Below are 20,411 nucleotides of genomic sequence, written 5' to 3' on the forward strand. Positions count from 1 at the left end.
AAAGGATTATTATTATCCGAATTAATTTTACAGGCTTTGCCGTGTGTGTGTGTGTGTGTGTGTGTGTGTGTGTGTGTGTGTGTGTGTGTGTGTGTGGTTTAGGGGTACGCTCACCTGTGCCACCAATATTGTGCATGTATTACATCTGGGCAAATTCCAGTACGTCCCATGTTGTTTGTGCCGCACACTTGTGTCACTTAGCTTAGTCATACAGCTACCTCATTGCACCTCTTTTTCTTCTTTGCATCATGTGATGTTTGGGGTCTAGTTTTTTTTAAGTGCCATCCTGTCTGCCACTGCAGTGCCACTCTTAGATGGGCCAAGTGTTTGTGCCGCACACTTGTGTCGCTTAGCTTAGTCATACAGCTACCTCATTGCACCTCTTTTACTTATTTGCATGATGTGCTGTTGGGGCATGGTTTTTTTAAGTGCCATCCTGTCTACAACTGCAGTGCCACTCCTAGATGGGCCAGGTGTTTGTGCCGCACACTTGTGTTGCTTAGCTTAGTCATACAGCTACCTCATTGCACCTCTTTTACTTCTTTGCATGATGTGCTGTTGGGGCATGGTTTTTTTAAGTGCCATCCTGTCTACAACTGCAGTGCCACTCCTAGATGGGCCAGGTGTTTGTGCTGCACACTTGTGTCGCTTAGCTTAGTCATACAGCCACCTTGGTGCAACCTTTTGGCCTAAAAACAATATTGTGAGGTGTGAGGTGTTTAGAATAAACTGGAAATGAGTGGAAATGAATGTTATTGAGGTTAATAATACCGTAGGATCAAATTTACCCCAAAATTCTGTGATTTTAGCTGTTTTTATGTTTTTTCCAAAAATCATCCAGATCCAAAACCAAAGCCAAAACACGAAAGGGTGGTTTTGGCAAAACCAATCCAGATCCAAAACACGAGCATGGAACTAGAACCAAAAGCAAAACACAAAACACGAATACTGCCCGCCACACATCTCTATACTAAATACATATTTTAGGTCTGAGCCAAATAATGAATACCTTGAGAAGTATCATGGTAATCATTCAGCCTGGCACTCTACAGCACAGGAACTGGCTGGCTGGCCAAATGTCAAGGATTTGCATGCACACAAATTCTAGTGCCACACCTCACGAATAATCCTGAAATCTATACATCCCTGCTGCTGCTAGTGTTAATCTTAGTCAACAAGTGTCCTTGAACAATGTTGTATAGCCTTGCTTTAAACAAAATGACATTTAATATTACTTGAGTCATTGAAGTTTTGTTGAAAAAGGTTAGTGAGTGAGCCATCATTACAGCTCATTCCAGAAACTCAGTAAGACTATATTTTGTGACCTACATTATTTGCCACTACAACCCAACTCAACAGTTTAAAACAATATATATATATATATATATATATATATATATATATATATATATATATAATTCCAAATTAGGGGAGCACTCACTAGTCTTCAAGTAGAAAAAAGTTTATTCAAACCATCAGCAGCAAATAGTTTATGTCGACGTTTCGGTCATGGTTCTGACCTTTGTCAAGGGTCCCTCTATCTTTATATATATATATATATATATATATATATATATATATATATAGAAGAACGTGTGGTGGCACTCAGAAAAAAAGACAACACAAGCAACGCTGATGCAGTCAACGTTTCAGGGATAGCTCCCTTTTATCAAGACACGCGTGTCTTGATAAAAGGGAACTATCCCTGAAACGTTGACTGCATCAGCGTTGCTTGTGATGTCTTTTTTTCTGAGTGCCACCACACGTTCTTCTACATGCTCATCCAGAGAGGTTAGGCACCAGGACTCGTTGATTCTACTAAAAGCGTGAGTGCCGGACATTTGTTCTATATATATATATATATATATATATATATATATATATATATATATAAAACCTAATCGCAATTCGGTATTGTTCCTGCTAATAGTCCAGCATGCTATACAGATAAGGCAAAGTAAAATAGTAATTGAAAAAGAAAGAGGCAAAACAAAAAACAAAAGCCTTTAAAACAGTCATGCATTTATTATACAATATAAAGCTATATTAGAATTGCATTAAACAGTTATTTATTTAGTAAACAATAAAGAGAATTTATGATAAAAAAAATGGTATATGTCAAGACCAGTCTTGCAATAAATTGATTGTTGATTGTTTCGAAGGCTGTTCCTGTGCTAGTCAGAGTCATTATGGTTCCGCGATGTTATTAATCACGGAGGAAGACAGCCAGCGTGGGCCGTATCCCAATACCTGGCAGACAACAACAGGCGGGGCACAGCAATTACCGTGCGTAATGACTGACACGTCGCAGGGTGGGAACAACGAGCAGAAGTTGGCAGCGTCAGCATAGAGTGTACTGTACATGCGTTCGCTTTAACACAAGTTTCAGTAAATAAAATTAAGCGAACAGCAGAAGATTTAATAAAAATTTGTTATTTTGGGCAGAAAATGTTTCTGATTAAAGACTACACAAGAAAAGTGAATGTGTGAACAACGGGTTAATGGCTGTGGGCTGTGAGGGGATTCTGTTCCTCTGGCTCTATTGAATGAGTATGAATGTTTTGTTCCTCTGTACAAATGACCCAACATGGAAGTCAATGGGATCAAACTTTTACAGTCTATCAGACTTGGCTATTCCTCACAAGAAGTTATAGCAACATCTGGGATTGTCTGGGAGTAATGGAGCTAGAGCCTGTATCTGTATGTACTGTACCCTCATAAGCGTCACAGTATTTTCGATGAAAATGAAGCTTTGAACAATGACTGTAAAAGTCTTAAACCGTGCTATATATTTATTTACAGTATATTGTATTACATACATTGGTTGACTTGTTACACATCTCATGCTGTACCCTAAGGCAGAGATGAGGCAAATGGAATGACGAAGTAATAGCTTGCAGCAGTATAATTTGGGTTCTCACCATACTGATATGTATTAGAAGAGGTCCTGTGTGAGAACAGAGTATTATCTGTTCCCATGCAGAGCACCCAGCCTCCAGTGCATTCCCCTCTGTTATTTGCACACATCACTAGTGTGCTGCAAGTGTGTACATCTGAGGCAAGTAGCACTGCAGCGCACTGACACACCCTAGTCTGCGCTATACAACCAGACAAGCGCTGGTGCCTCACATATGGAAGCAATCATATTTTCCAGTAGAATAAAGCACTCCTACAAGGTAGAACAATGCTCAGTCTAGTATCTAATGAGTAAAGAAGCTAAGTCTAGTAAAGATAGAACTGGGATCTTAGTAAATACAGACTATGGATAGACTACACTACATTCATTTTTATTAACGTTTAACTTGATGAACTTTAAAGAAAATTACATTTTTCTCTCTCCATACTGTGCCATGTTGTTTGGGTATACATCCAAAGGACTGATGGCTGGCACATTTGTAGACAGTGCCCATGGTTAGGAGACAAGGTATATACAGTATACACCGACTCCCACAGTGGTTGGGTTGTGTTCCTTACAATCTAACATACCCAAAAAAACTCAAATCAGAAATACTGTTTCCTTCCTAATCAACTAAATCTCATTACTCATTATAGATTCATTATGCTTTTAGTTTAGGCGTTCAAACATTTGTTTTACTCTATTCAACGTTATACCAATCAGACTAATTCCAACACGCAACCTCCCCGACTAATAACCACTGTCTGATAAGCTACATCAGCCTGCATTAGTCTTAAATTCCAAGATATAACTGTTCAGAATACTAACAGGTAGGATAATTACACACACACATGAAAGAGAAGAAAATCCCACTTACTGAAAATCACAATGTTTCTCACTCCTGGCAGATATAAAACCACCAAACAGGCACAAAGTGACCACACGCTAAAGTCCTGTTTTTTGCAATGTTAACTTACAGATGCAGATCCATGCAGAGCAATAGCAGCCTACAAATTCCAGTGCCTAAAATTCCATGTACAAGCCTTTGCATGTCATTGGATGGACTGTCTGTCTTTATAAGTCACGTTGCAAGAGTATCACTGGTTAACCCTGTGTGCCTGGGTGAGAAGTGGTGGAAAGATGGATGGATGTGAATTTTCAGCAGCATTTGGCTTATCTATGTATGTTTCCGGTCCATTATTACCTTTGTTTTGCCTCCTAAGCTGCACTTCTTGCTCTAATATCACTTTACTGGCACCCAAGACAAGACTCAGTTCCCTGTGTGAGATCCCTCTTTCCCCTCCTCCGCTTATACCTCCCATTTTTGTCTGAGTGCCCCCTTTTCTCCAAGAGCACACAATCCCTCCCTTTCTTCTCTCTCTGTTTCTCCATTGTACTGTTTCTTCTCATTTCTAGGTTAGATTTCTTTGCAGCTTCTCAGCCACCCTCCTCCTTGTTGTGTTCCTCTTTCTGGCTATTTATTATGACATTCATTATCTGTAAGCTGCTCACAGCAGTCTGATGATACAGTTACACATTACTTTCTAGCTATACTTCTAAAGGAAACGTGTCTGTATAGATATATTTCCTGGGTCTCTGAACCGCCCATGCTGTACTGGACTAGTAGATAAGAGCACACCCAAATTGACCACATAACTAGCAAAATGTGGGACTGTATAGCAGCTAAATAATCTATCCTACAGTAAGTACTGTCTGTGACAGCCACCTGCTGAATGCTACACGAACTCTCTAATAGCAGCATTCTGCAGGCATGTCATACATTCTCTTTTAAGCCTATCGTAATACAAGGGTATGGAGAAACTTGGACAACCTGTGTCAGGCCAGCTATTGGGGAACTACAAGTCCCAGCATATTTTGCTAGGCAGTCTATAATGTTGAAACTTGAAGGGGGTGCAATATTGAATATAGGTCCTGAACATCATCTGGTAAGCAATATAGGATACTGAACCTTTCAATTGCATAGCAAGCCCCATATTAAACCAAAGTAACACCTTCTCCTTACACTATGTATCCTTACTTCAAGAGCAAGCACGGACTTGTAACAAAAAGATGCCATTGTCTAACTTTGGGTTTGTCTAACCATAGACAACTGTTCACTCCCTAGTGCTGAAACATTGTATCGATGCTGTAATGCTTCACAGCGAAACCTGTCAACTTGTCAAGGGCTATTCTGCAACATTTTATTCTCAGGTCCTTTCTACATATACTCAGCTAAACATAAAGCTATCTAATTTGTTATGCATTCACTCCCATCAATGGCAATTACTCTACAAGCCCTGCATAAGCAAAATACTTCTCTAGTGAACAGTGTCTGCGTGTTCCCTGCTTGCACAGTAGTTCCAGGAAGCTTAGTATTGAAATGATGTGCAAATAAGCACCCTGCCTGTAAGAGGAACAAGTGAGCTGGCAGGGAGGGGGGTGAAAGGAGAACACATCTCTGTTGTAGGTTTTGTGAGTTTGTACCATCAACACTTACAGAATGTTTATAGATTCATTCTCAATGGATTAATCACTGTAGGTTGCAGATGACCTATTTGGTGATTTATTATTATACCCCCTATAGGGTTGGGTCACCTTATGTTATTATTACAAGGTGTATAGTAATAACATGACAGCACCTTGCTTGCAGTGGGAAATTATGATGAGAGATTTGCCTTGAAGTGTCCTCAAAGTCAGATGTACTGTAAGATAAGGGAGCATTCATGGATATGTGAGCAGTATGTGTAGGATGAAAGGTGAGGTAATATAGGCAGAGCATGTTCTACTGTCTGACATAGACAGTGCTTATGTAAAAGTACTGTATATCCCAAAATCTGTTACAATGGACACTATAGCGGTATCTTATAGAAGCATTACCATGTTTTCTTATATAGGCTCAGAGGTGTAGCGAGGGTGGCTCTGGTGGAGCACGAGCTCCGGGTGCTGAAAAAGTTCGAGAGCGCGCCGCCGCCTGCTCACCCCCTCCTTCTGCCCACTATACCAGGGGCCACTGTACAGGCAGTCGCAGAGCAGGAGGAGGAGAAGCAGAGGGGCGCACACTGACTCAGTCTTGGAGACTAGGTAGTGAACAGGGCAGACCAGACGTGACAGCAGGAGACACAGTCGGCACATGCCGGAACTCTGCCGCCCTCTTTATACTGTATGTCTCACTGTCTGCTTGTAACTGTGCAGCTGGTTACTTCTGTCCTGCTACACCACTCTCTGCCTTGGCTACTGCAGCACCTCTTTCTGACCTAGTTGCTGTAGCATCTCTTTCTGCCCTGGCTGCTGCAGCATCTCTTTCTGCTTCGGCCGTTGCAGCACCCCTCTCTGCCCCAGCTGCTACAGCACCTCTGTCTACATTGATGCTACAGCACCTTTCCCTGCCTCAGCTGCTGCTACAGCACCTCACTCTGCATTAGAAGCTGCAGAGAAACATATATAAGTGGCTCTACTGTGGAATAACTGCCCCTATATTTTTGTGGCGTGCCTTCGACGTGCACTGCCCCTGTTTTGCTCATGAGGGGAGCCCAAAAGAAACTGCCACCCTGAGCTCCACAGGGTCTAGAACCGGCCCTGTCACCAATGTAGGCTTTTTCTATTTTTTTCTTTTGAAAGGTAACATGCCCCCAATTCAGTCCAGGGAAGGGGGCGCCAAAACATACCCTTGCTTTGGGCACCATGGCACCTAGCTACACCTCTGTATAGGCTTAAAAGAATTAGTACAGAACAGTATAACTTTCCTTCTGTGTTTAGTGGATATAATATTTAGATGTTATTACGTTAATGATGTGAAAACCAATCCCCCCCCCCTACTTTGTGTTTGGTGGAATTCTTCCTGTCTTTAAGATTAGAAAAGCAGGAACAATATATATATAGCAATAAAAAAAGTTCAGTAAATTACTTCTACATTATTAATATCATTCATGTATTTCAAAACCAATACTGTAAGTAGCAAAAATAATTGGCTCATTACAGCATTAACACTGTTTTGAAATGATCCCTTGCACTTTAGGTAATTTTACATGTAGAAAGCAGATGTTTTGTGCCATTAGCAGCGATAAGAATTGACTTACAAGAGCTGCCCCCTCCCCCTTTCTCACCAGTGGTTCCTACCACACAGGAAATGGTGAGAAGAAGCTGACATAATGTGTGATTTTCACTCTAATGCATAAATGTTATTTAACTTGTTTTTGAGCTCCCTTGCACCTATAACAGTTTCTTTTCTGCTTTTCAGTTCAAGTAATGGAGTTGATTTGGCTGATTCTATTACCACCACCATGCTACAAGAATGAGGTTAATGATCTGGTTGCATTTTCTGTGTTATGAATAATAAAGCAGTCTGTATAGTATGGTACATGCAGATAATTATTGTTTGGGAAGAAAAGACAAACAAGCCACAGTTTTATAAATGTTCTGTTCCTGCCCTGTGTCATAACTGAAATACTAGTTGTAATAATACAGTACGTACCACTGGAAGATGTAGACTTCAATGTTCCATACTGACTGAAAATGTTAGAAGTATTAGGGAGGCTTTTAACATACTCCTTTGTGACTATGGGACTTGTTTAGAGTTGGATGGAATACATTTATTAGCAGCCTTATCTTTCTGTTTGGCACATCAGGCAGAGCCCCGGTCAGCATCAGCATCAACTCACAACTAGCACCAGGGTTCAAGTACCTGCAAGTCATGTCAGTCAGTTCCAAACAGGCACGTTTGCATTGGCCATCATAAAAGCATTTTGCGTTGACATGCCCTTACTATACAATAGTCATGTCTACATGCCCCCTGCAACCCTATGGCATGGCTTGGCACAGGGAGCCATAAGTTCCAAAAGCAAAAGACATAGGGGGATGTTCAATTCCTGTCGATGAAGCTTCCGGTGATCCTTCCCGATGTTTCATCAATGTTTTTTCACCCAGAAAAAATATCCTTTTCACCCGAAAACACGCAGGTTCCGCAAAACCTGTGTGTTGGTAGAAACAGGCCAGTTTTCGAGTGAAAATGTGGCTGTTTTCGGGGATTTTGCTTTGCCCGGAGGCAGGTGAAACAAATCCCCATAAAGCTGCAGCATGCGCCGGTTTATCAGGGCTAATTTAATAGTTCCCCTCCCCCCGGCAATGCTTTTACACCCGACAGTCAGTGCGAGTTATTGAATACCCCCCAAAAACCGACACTGCAAAAAGACACACACACAATAAAGAAACCAGAGCAAGTTGTTCTGAATGAAGTGCTGTATGTAAATAAGCATTGCAGGAATGATCACTTCCGAGTACATCACTTCCACTAATTTGTGTTTTTAGAATTACACATTCATGTGCTGAGACATTACCAATACAGATAAACCCTGTTTTTCTTATTAGAGCTCATCAGTGTAAGGAAGGATGCGTTACGTCTATGGCTCTATTTATCACACTCTGTATTAAAAATGTGGGTGTTATTAAATATTTTACCTAAATTCGCAATCTGAAAATGAACATTTCCATGTGAATTTATTAGTATGATCTTCCCATGAGTCGGGCTCCGATAAGAGTCCATCCTGGTGAAGACCTGTAAGCAGACACCTAGGGCCCTATTTAACAATGGATCTTAACACAGCTGCATATTTAGGATCCATTTATCAAGCCTTGGAGAGTAATAAATAGCACAGTGATACACTACCAGCCAATCAGCTCCTAACTGCCATGTTACAGGCTGTGTTTGAAAGATGACAGTCAGGAGCTGACTGGTTGGTACATATCACTGTGCTATTTATCACTCTCCAAGGCTTGATAAATCTGGGCCTTAGTTTAGTATTAAAATTATACAAACAAATATGCCCCTTGGTATTTAATATTACTTAGCGTGCCGGTGAGGTCCAGCGACTTCCCTCACCTTGGCGGCATCTGTGGCTCTGTTGCCGGTACTAATGCCAGTGAGAGGCTGCTGTGTTATGCACATGTGTGACTGCAAGACAACACAAAACCCATAACACTTTGATCCGGTAGGGACCCGGCCATGCTTGGAAGGCTTCTGAGAATGGGGACCATATTGATGGCGTAAGCGGTACAGTGACAAACAGCGGTAATCTTAGTTTACTGATGTTTGTTGAATACTGAAAGGAGGATATAACCCCTTTAGCCAAAGTGGTTATGTCTTGTTAAATGGAGTCCTTAGATTTTGTGGGGATCCCTCGAAAACAGCCATTTGCCACAATTTTACTTAAACTATATACAGTATGACAAAGAAAAGGGATTGTGTAAGTGTTATTTCAGTGTTTGCTGTAAGAAATGATGGTCCAGATGCATCATCGCTTGGAAAGTGATAAAATGGAGAGTGGAAACATACCAGCCAATCAGCTCCTAACTGCCATTTTTCAAACACAGCCTGTGACATGGCAATTAGGAGCTGATTGGCTGGTACTTCTTCTTTCACCATTTTATCACTCTCCAAGCGATGATGCATCTAGCTCGATGTAGTGATTATGATCACTTAGAGATGTGTAGCAAACAGAGATGATTTCACAAACCTAAAGAGGACATGTAGAGGTGTTGCCCACAGCAAACAATTGGATTCTAGCTATCATTTTATAGAATGTCCTAGATAAAAGAAAGCTAGAATTTGATTGGTTGCTATGGGCATCTTCGCCATTTGTCCTCTTCACAGAGGCGGAACTACCGCCAGTGCAACCAGTGCGTTGCACTGGGGCCCGCCTCTGTCCAGGGGCCAAAAGCATGTAATGAGTCAAACTGACTCATCACATGCCGCTGTGCGCTGCGGGCAACCGCAGCGCACAGCCGCCGGAGAGGAGAGGAGCAACGGTACAGGGGAAGGAGGAGGAGGGAGGTGGAGGAGGGAGCCGCAGCAGCGCTTTGTTACTGGTGGAGGCGCTGCTGCCCCTCTACTTCACTATAGGCTGTCTTCCGAGAACAGCCTATAGTGAAGCAGAGGGGCAGCAGCAGCAGCGCCTCCACCAATAACACAGCGCTGCTGCGGCTCCCTCCTCCACCTCCCTCCTCCTCCTTCTCTACTGCCCGGGAATCGTCAAGCTGCACCGAGGAGCCTGAGCCAGCGGAGAGGGTAAGTATAATTCTTCTTTCTTTCTTTCTTTCTTTCTTTCTTTCTTTCTTTCTTTCTTTCTTTCTTTCTTTCTTTCTACTGCCTGCCGCAATGTGTAAAAAGGGGGAATCTGCCTGACGCAATGTGTAAAAATGGGGAATCTGCCTGCCGCAATGTGTAAAAATGGGGAATCTGCCTGCCGCAATGTGTAAAAAGGGGGAATCTGCCTGCCGCAATGTGTAAAAATGGGGAATCTGCCTGCCGCAATGTGTAAAAAGGGGGAATCTGCCTACCGCAATGTAAAAATGGGGAATCTGCCTGCCGCTATGTGTAAAAATGGGGAATCTGCCTGCCGCAATGTGTAAAAAGGGGGAATCTGCCTGCCGCAATGTGTAAAAATGGGGAATCTGCCTGCCGCATTGTGTAAAAAGGGGGAATCTGCCTGCCGCTATGTGTAAAAATGGGGAATCTGCCTGCCGCTATGTGTAAAAATGGGGAATCCGCCTGCCGCAATGTGTAAAAAGGGGGAATCCGCCTGCCGCAATGTGTAAAAAGGGGGAATCTGCCTGCCGTAATGTGTAAAAAGGGGGACGCTGTCTGCCGTAATGTGTAAAAAGGGGACGCTGTCTGCCGTTATGTGTAAAAAGTGTACGCTGTCTGCCGTAATGTGTAAAAAGGGGACGCTGTCTGCCGTAATGTGTAAAAAGAGGACGCTGTCTGCCGTAATGTGTAAAAAGGGGGACGCTGTCTGCCGTTATGTGTAAAAAGTGTACGCTGTCTGCCGCTATGTTTAACAAGGGCATGCTGTCTGCCGTTATGTGTAAAAAGTGTACGCTGTCTGCCGCTATGTGTAACAAGGGCACGCTGTCTGCCGTTATGTGTAAAAAGGGGACGCTGTCTGCCGTAATGTGTAAAAAGGGGGACGCTATCTGCCGTTATGTGTAAAAAGGGGACGCTGTCTGCCGTAATGTGTAAAAAGAGGAATCTGTCCACCGTAAGGTGTAAAAGGGTCTCTACCTGTTGTAGTGGTGCTACTGTGCGGCGTAATTTGAATAATGGAGACTACTGTGCACCGTTTTATGAATTGGTATTATTTTGTGGCCACACCCCTTCCCCACGAAGCCACGCCACTATGTATTTTTGCGCGCACCTACGGCGCGCACTGCCCCTGTTTTGCATGCAGGGGTGGGGCTCCGATGCCGTTTCTTGCACACAGTGCTAAAATGTCTAGTTACGGCACTGTTGCTAGGTATCCATTTCTCTGGCCCTGAGCAGATCCCCCTCACCAGATCCTCTCCAGGGGTGAGGGGGTGGACTTGGATGGGATGGGGGGCCCAAAGCATTTTGCCGCACCTGGGCCCACCGCTCGCTAGTTCCGCCACTGCCTCTTCAGAAAGGTTTAATACATTTCTGCAGCCCTAATTTTCAAGATTAGTTTATTAGTTTTAATATACAGTATGAGACTTTTGCAACTATCAAGAATTTGAAATAGCCTTTTCCTCAGCAAATACATATTGTGTGCTAGTACTACACATGTAGCATATAGTATGATACTATAAGTAGGATGTAGCAAGCTATAAGTAATATTGTACTCCACCTGAATAGTGATGGAATTTGTAAATTGCAAGATGAATCTATGCTGGTTTCAATATTCATCCAGTATCTGTTTTAAATACATAGAGGTCTCACTATCTTTATTTATTCTGTAGTATCAAACAATATAATGAGGATGGCAACACAGTGATTACACAAATTATATAATAAACTGCACAATGAAAGTTTACTTCTGTGTATATTAAATAAAACATGAAGATATAATAATAAAATACTAGTTTATGGATAGAGCAATATTCCGCCATCCGGTCAGGATTTCGGCGGATGGGATCCTGGCAGTCAAAATATCGACAGTCAAACGGTCCCAAACAATTAAGTGCTGGGCCGCAGGTCACAGGAGAGGTAAGCCGCAGGGGGAGGTTAGGTTTAGGCTGCGGGTGGTTTGATAGGGTTAGGCTGCGGTGAGGGGGTTAGGATTAGGCACTCCCGTGGGGGTTAGGGTTAGGCTGCGGGTGGGGGTGGGGTTTAGTTAGGTTTAGGCTGCTAGAAGGGAGGGTTAGCATCAGGATGCCGCGGTCGGTATTCTGACCACGGGCATCCTGGCTGCCGGCATCTCCATCCCAACGCGATAATACTGTATTCTATCTTTGCAGCCATTAATAAACCTATTTTTATAGTTAACTATACTTTTCACTACATTGGTCTCTGGTGGAAAGATTGGTGACCTCATAACATGAACATTTATACATGTGCTAGCAATAAAATGAGCTAAAATAGCTGGAATACATTTTGTTTCGCTCTTTCTTTCTTCATGCTACTGATATCTGTGGGATTATCACTGACATTTCCTGTGCATCATGCACAGTATTTGGTCTGTTATATTCTTCACTGTAAAGTGTTCAGTGTATATGGCATTGACATCAAGAGTAAACATAATGGGCTCTATTCAGCAACAGTTTGATATTGTCCCTAATCTTTTCGGACAAAATCGAAGCAATATTTTTTTACTCAATTCTTGAAGGAAAAATCTCTCAGGGACAACTTTTGCATAACACACGCTGTCCCTACAAAGTCCCCACAGGAAGTCTTTTTGGTTGTCCAAACAATGCTCCTCCAACTCCCAAGTTGAGTTTCAATGGGGGATCGTGTGGGGGGATCAGTATGAATTGAAGTGCTACAGTATATAATTTCTATAATATACAACGACTTCTCCTTACTTTAAGTAGGGGTGTTGCCGCCACCCCTAGCCCAGAGAGGAGAGGAGATATGGAGCCCTGTGTCCCGGCACTTGCGCATTGAATCGCTGGGACCGGTGCATGTGCGAATGCTCATGCGCAAACCACCAGCTTCGTTGGACTGCATCAGCTGCAGCCTATAGAAGCCAGATTGGGCTGTGTGCTTGGGAACGTTATACAGTGTGTGTGTGTGTGTGTGTGTGTGTGTGTGTGTGTGTGTGTGTGTATATATATATATATACATTTTTACAGAACTGCGTAATTACTGAATGAGGAGTGGAGAGTGTGCAGAGAGTGGGTGGATATTCAGCCAGCTGCAGGGACTGGACTAGATCCCTCTGTCCCTCTGTAAGGATTCTTCTTCATATAGCACCATTCTGAGATGGTGTTATATAAAGTAAGCTTTCACACATTTTTTTTTTCAACTTTTTTCTGAATATCAGAAAACATGTTGTAGATACCAATGCCGGTCACATAACTACATCCTGGATGAGTTGGGTATGAGTGATATGCGGCCAGGAGACCGGTGGTCAGCATACCTCGCTGGGATCCAGGCAGCGAAATTGTGCGGGGGGGGCGAGCTCGGTGACTCGCTGCGCTCGCCACATGTTCTATTGCCAATCTATGGGCGTCGTCGACAATCACAAGTGGGAATAGTCCTTGCTAGTTGGCATGCCTACTGTTGGGATTCTCAGGGGGCGGGATGTAGGGGGTGCTGTTGTGATCGGCGGTCTTCTGACTGCCGGTCACATAACAACATCCCCTCTCTACAGTGTGATAATGTAGGGTATTAACGGAGAAGATAATTGCATTATCTTCTCTGATAACCCTTTGCTAAATAGATGGGATACTTAAATTATGTGGAAACGATCATTTACGCATGCTTTACGTAGAAATTTGTTTGCTGAATAGAACCCAATATTTGAAAACAGAAAAACTTAAATGTAGAGAAAAGGGACAATGATATATAAAAATGGCAGCTATATATAAAATAAAATAATACTGTTTTCAAATGTATTTTATTTTTACATCTCTTTACCAGATTATCAGAACATTATAAAACCTAAACATTTAGTAAATTGGAATATGTGAAAAATATAAGACTACAATTAAAGATACAATCCCCTGTAAAAATTTGATTTTTAATTGTATTTACCATAAATCACTTTGGTTAACTGTAGGATGACAAATGAAATGACTAATGTATCCTTCAGATTTAGATTTCCTGTTAATATACTACACACAGTATACTAAATATCATTTGATTACCAGGGAAACCACAGTCACATGAAATAAGATGCAGTGAGCAAAGAACCTTTGAACATTCATGCATAAAACCCTCATCATCCTCACACCCTTGTTTACTTCTCAACACATGACAACCAAGAAAATTGGTGACTTTAATGGCACAGATTAAGTGATCAAGCTACACAGGGTCATCTAATAATCACATTTAAATAAGTTATGTTTTTAATATATTGTTATTCAACAGTACATACAGTATTGGCTGTAGTACATAGAAAACAATTACACATTTGCTTTTAGTAGTTTAGCATTAATGCCACTTAATTGCAAATTTACTAGGAATTAGTGACATCACTGGCACATGACACACAAACTGCCTCGTACTGCAGTAATAAAACATCAACTTTAGTTTACAAAATGGCTGCTCCCTGTGAGAATTGTTGCAGTCACAGGCACACTTTACATAAGTGGTCTTGCATCTTGATGCAAAAATTTCCAATGCAAAATAGATAAAAGTGGCCGGACATACAAATTCCAGATTCTAGTACAAATAGATCCATGCATAGACCACATTCCTTAGATTAGCAACATCATTTCAGAAATAGATCATATTATAATACTTGTGTTGTTTGCAAAAGATAAACATCTGTCACACAGTAAAATACATTAATTCTGTAGACAATAGGTTAGTTATTGAATTACTTTTGGTCTGTACATAATTCTGTAATTTAACATTAAAGCAACAACATCACTTTCTCAGCATTGTAATGACCACAGAATGAGATTATTTAGCATAATGCATGGTATCTGTGTAATGGTCCCACTTTGTCAGTGTCATGTGTAGCTATTGGTAAAGAGTCAGACAATGAAGAAATGTTTCTTGGCATAAGACAGAAATAGGAATGTGACCAAAAAAGTGTTTAGGGAATTGTGCTTTTCTTTAACATTACACAACTATGACAAAAATATGGTGTTTTTATCAGTTATTATGCAAGTGTAGCGCACAAAAAATAAATGTTAAATTAATCTCTCAGCTGTATTGATTTAGAGCCCCCATGTATGTAGCGGAGGCAATCACAAGACTTACTGTTGGGATCCCGGTGGTCACAATGCCGACGCCGGAATCCCGACAGTGAAATAAAACCACCAGAATACCGGAGCCACAGGCTTTTCTCCCTCCGTGGGTGTCCACGAGGGGCTTTCTAGCGCTTGCCTCACTGCTGGCTTACTGATGGCTGGGATCCTGCTGTCGGGTTCATAACAGCCGGGATCCTGGCCGCCAGTAAAAGGTATTCCGTATTTAGGCTAGAGTGTCTATACAAGAATGTAATGAACACCACACATGCTGTAATAACTGCCATTATTCCCACTTACATGGCAGCAAAATGACTGTTATGGCAAATAAAATAACATTTAGACAAAATACATTGGAAAATGGCTGCTATCAGCCCAGTGTTAGATAATTTTCCAGCTCTGTGGACCAACTGCCTGACCCAAGTGTTGATTGACTGAATCTTGTTCAGTTTGGCCATCTGCATGTTTAACCAAGATGGATTGTGATCTTGTCATTTGAACTAAGCAGTAGGATCACAATGCATGTGGCCATCTTTAATAAGCTAATTTGGGTGCTTTTTATAAATATTCCAGGACACCTTGTCTCTCTTGTAGTGTGCCTAAGGGGCTGCAAATGAGCTGCTGAAGGTTGCTGTAAGAGAAAGAAGCTGAATACTCATCCCCTACTACAGCCAGGTAAAATTCGGACCTGTAGCACCTATCTTTAATAGCACCCGGGGTTTCTGCTGATTTTACGGCGTAAACGACACCAAAAACAGTAAAAAAAACCTCATGTTGACTTTTTCCTGTGTCATCTGTTTTCATGTCGACCTTCAGTCCATGTGAACCCTTTTCCAGTGTCGACCTAGTGCATGGGTCTTCAACCTGTGGCCCTCCAGCTGCTGTGAAACTACACATCCTATCATGCCCTGCCACAGTTTTGCTATTAAGGTATGCTAAAACTGAGGCAGGGCATGCTGAGATGTGTAGTTCCGCAGCAGCTGGAGGGCCGCAGGTTGAAGACCCATGACCTAGTGCATGTCGATCAATAGTGTTCGACCTGGTGACTGTCAACCTAGTTAGGGTCGACCCAGTGATCCACACCGGGTAGACCCATTCTATCCTCCTCTTTCCTTCCAAGTACTTGAGTTGCTCTTGTAGTACTGTACACTCTTTCTTCTCTCTCTCAGTGGGGCCTTTTTATAGAAAACACTGATATGCTCCCCAAAATTAAAGTTTCTTGTTGATGTATGCTACAGGAATAACGGACAGTTTTTTAGGGGTATTCACCATTGTCAATTCGCCAGGATACAAGCTCCAAAAAGAGTCCGTCACAATGATCAGTAAGACGTAAAGCCGTAGCTTATCACATCTGGGTTTGGAAATAGCAGCAAAACTAATCATGCATAAGCATCCATGCTATGCATGTGCGAATGAATAGCTAGCATTAGTCACGGCAGTCACCCCACCCCACCATACTGGGGGACACAAGATCTCACTATGGCCAGGCTTGCCCCATAGGGAACAGCAGGCTAATGAGGTATGTTACAGACAGCTAAGCTTTTCAAAGGATGTTGAATAGACGTCCCCATAGAATATGGTTGGTTGGCATGCGTGTTATTGATTGCAGATCATAAGATATCGCTGATATCTCCTTCTTTACCGCTTTTTTTTTAAATTGTGTATTCTTTATTGAAAATTTTCAATACAGAAAAAGAAAAAAACACATTAAACAGTAACAATTACATTATGTCATCCACCACTCGGGTATACAACCAAATTAGCCCCCATACATTAATAACTAGAACAACCATTCATTAGAATTCGTATAATAAGAAATATACATACAGCATTTGTCCATTCAACACAAAATAATCAGTGTATGATACCATGTACTAGCAGACCTAAGTGCATATATACGACAGTCCACTGCGAAGGAAGATAGTAAACCAAAAATGGAGAAAAGAAAAAAGGAAAGATGCTTGAAATAAAAATAAAAAAGGGGATTTCAGAATCAATATTGATATGTCACAATGTGCCCCATGTGAAACAAGTACCCACATAATTACGCTGTTGCTGCAGCTCCTGTCCCTCTTCCCAACCCTGAGTCATACCATCTATCCCATTTAATATGGAATTTATGCATAGCATTACGTTTTTTTAAACATATGTTTTTCATGCCTGACTACATTATATATCACCGGGGGATTATTTGTACACCATACTCGCACTATTATGACCTTGGCTAATGTAGTGAGACAAAGTACATACCGGTAGAGCACTAAGGAATGTGTTTCCTCAAGGTCTAAACCAAACATACATATTCTTGTATTAAAACTAGGCAAAGAGGGAGCCTTCTGCAAGACGTCTCTCCATACTGCCTCCCAAAAGGAGAGTACTAAGGGGCATTCCCACAATAAATGCCAAAATCCAGCATTTTCCAATCGGCACCTAGGACAGAAGGAATCATCTCGAAGACCTGCCGTCGACATAGACACAGGTGTATGATATACTCTATGTAAAATATAGAAATATACTTGCTGATAACAGACACAAGGAGTAGTATACCTGAGGGACCCCAAAATCTGAGTCCACTGCTCGATTGATAACGGGCCTATACCAGTTTCCCATTTCAATTTCAGAGGATCAAGCTGGTTCAGAAACAAATTATCGTTAATCTGGGCATAGATACTAGAAACATGACCTCGAGAACCCAAACTCACTAATATTGATTTAACAGGTGAGGGTGTCAGCACAGGGTCAGTGCGTATAAACTGAGATTGGATCGCATGTCTTAGTTGTAAATAATGAAAGAATGCACTATTAGGAATACTAAACTCACTCTGTGGCTGATGAAATGATTTTAAAGTTCCTTCACTGTATAATTGACCTAAAGTATTAACGCCCTTCAACAGCCATATATGGTCTGTAGAAATTTTAAGCAGTTCGCAATATGAAGTATTGTGCCACAGGGGGAAATCCGCATCATAACCAGACCACTCAAAAAAAGTATGAGCATATCGCCAAATTAATAGAGCTTGCCGAAGCAAAGGAGGAAGACCAGAGACAGACATTCCAGAAAGTAGAAAAAGTAAAGGAGAGAAGAAGGGCCCCACCTGCTCGCCTAGAAAGCCCACTAAAGTCAAATCATCAGTGTCCTTTACCCAACTAACTAAATGTGCCAATTGAGCCGCTAGATAGTAGACCCTAAGATTGGGAAGACCAAGTCCTCCAGATGTTTTGGATTTACATAAAGTTTTAATGGAGACTCTTGCCGGCCTAGTGCCCCATACAAATGATGATAAAATATTCTCAATAGTAGAGAATACTGTTTTGGGAATATATACTGGAGAGTGCTACAGAACGTATAGAAGATGAACCGACATTTTAAATAGATTGATACAGCCTAAGACAGATAATGGCAGTTTTTTCCACACAAGAGTTTTCATCTTAAAACCTGCTGTTATGGGAGCAATATTTTGAGACACATAATCCCCTGCCCATGGCGTGATCTAGACACCAAGGTACTTAAAGCGCGTTGTCCACTGTAAAGGGCAATCTGTATAAGCACCTACAGGAACATGTCCTGATATAAGGAATATATTGGATTTGATCCCAATTGACAAGTAGACCTGAAAAAACACCAAATTTCTTAACTAATTGTAACATTGCCTGAGGGGAGTCCTCCGAGTCTTGTAAGAACAACAGCATGTCATCCGCATACAAAGCCACTACATCTATACTCTCTCCAACTTTAATACCATGAACATCCAGTGTTGCACGCAGAAGGCAGGCAAGTGGCTCTATGGCTATCGCAAAAAAGGCCAATGACAGAGGACACCCCTGTCGTGTTCCCTTTGCCAACAGAAAATGGGATGAAGTGAAACCGTTAACAAACACTCTGGCTGCCGGGGAGAGATATAGTACAGTAGTTGTATTAATTTGATAAACCATGGCCCAAAGGCAAATTTATGAAGCACACCCCAAAGATAACCCCACTCCACCGAGTCAAAGGCCTTGGTTGCGTCCAGTGACACTACCACCTCAGACCCGACCACATCAGTTCTTTGTAGGTAATAAAACAATTTACGTAGGATTGAGTCGTAGACTTCCCAGGCATGAATCCCATCTGATCGGGGTGAATAATTGAAGTAATGACTAAATTTAATCTGAGTGCTATAATTTTGGCCAATACTTTGATATCCGTGGTCAAAAGTGAAATAGGTCGATATGACTCCGGCAGAGTAGGGTCCTTCCCCGGCTTAGCTAACACAATAATAATTGCTTCACACATAGAAGGAGAAATGGATCCTTGCTCATAGAAGGAGTTAAACATATCTAACAAATAAGGAACAAAACAGTCCTTACATTTTCTGTACACTTCCACAGAATTCCATCACATCCAGGAGCTTTAGAAGCTGGAAACGATGAAATTGCTGCCTCAACCTCTTCCAATGTAAACGGAGCATCGAGAATATCAACAGCTTCTTGAGGCAAACGTGGCAATGCAATTTGGTCCAAATAATTCTGAAGTTGCTCATTTGTATAGGCAACCTGGGAAGTGTACAGACGAGAGTAGTAATTACGAAACACCTCTGAAATATCCTCCCCAGAATAACCTAATTGTCCTTGGGAATTTTGCATGCTCTGGACTATATTAGCAGTAGACTCTTCCCTTGCCAGATAAGCGAAGTAACTGCCTCCTACTTCAGCCTGGAAATATTGCTCATGCTTAGAAAATAGCAACCTACGCCTGGATTTGTCAAAAAGATATTCCGTCCACTCCCTCTGCGCATCCAGCCACAACCCCTTATCAATACATGAATGAGAGAGGAGATACTGAGCCTCCAACTGCTGACACAATCCCTCAAGACGAGACTCCTCCTTCCTATGAAACAATTTAATCTCAGAAATACATTTAATGAAGGAGCCCCTAATATAGGCCTTAAAAGTGTCATGTCTAATTAAAAGGTCTGGATGCGAATAGTTATCGGACTGAAACCCCTTCCAATCAGCAATTAAGTCTGAGCCAGTAGGCATTAAGGTCAACCCGAAAGGATTAAGTTTCCAAAATCTTGTTCCCTTGGCCTGGAGTGTATGTAACGAAAGAAGCACAGTAGAGTGATCTGAAATTCCTCTAGGCAAATAGGCAACCTCCACTATATCCAAAGACAACTCTGGGGAAATGAAAACCAAATATATTGAGCAACAGATGGATTACGCTATCTCCATATATCCACCCACCCCAACTCAGCAACTAAATGAGCAAACGGAGTTGTAGAGGGAGGATGAGAAACAGACATAACAGTACCCTTCCAACGATCTAAGTGGTGGTCCATGACATTATTAAAATCCCCCATACAAATTACTGGTGTAGCTGGAGACTGAG

The 20,411-nt window shown here is 41.8% G+C and overlaps 1 protein-coding gene across 3 annotated transcripts in view; it reads right to left on the bottom strand.

Moving 5' to 3' along the window:
* Positions 1-4,293, bottom strand: part of LOC135049881 (transient receptor potential cation channel subfamily V member 1-like) — a 123,651-nt gene extending 119,358 nt beyond the window's left edge. Inside the window, exon 1 of one of the 3 annotated variants that reach the window (XM_063955835.1) lies at positions 4,101-4,293. In XM_063955835.1, coding sequence (XP_063811905.1) covers positions 4,101-4,218 — 118 coding nt within the window. In that variant the 5' untranslated portion in view covers positions 4,219-4,293. Of the gene's footprint in view, positions 1-3,773 lie in introns of all 3 variants that reach the window. The other 2 variants (XM_063955837.1, XM_063955836.1) reach the window with 2 other exon arrangements.
* Between the last annotated feature and the right edge of the window lie 16,118 nt (positions 4,294-20,411).

Source organism: Pseudophryne corroboree, chromosome 2, assembly GCF_028390025.1.
Source record: "Pseudophryne corroboree isolate aPseCor3 chromosome 2, aPseCor3.hap2, whole genome shotgun sequence".
NCBI lineage: Eukaryota > Metazoa > Chordata > Amphibia > Anura > Myobatrachidae > Pseudophryne > Pseudophryne corroboree.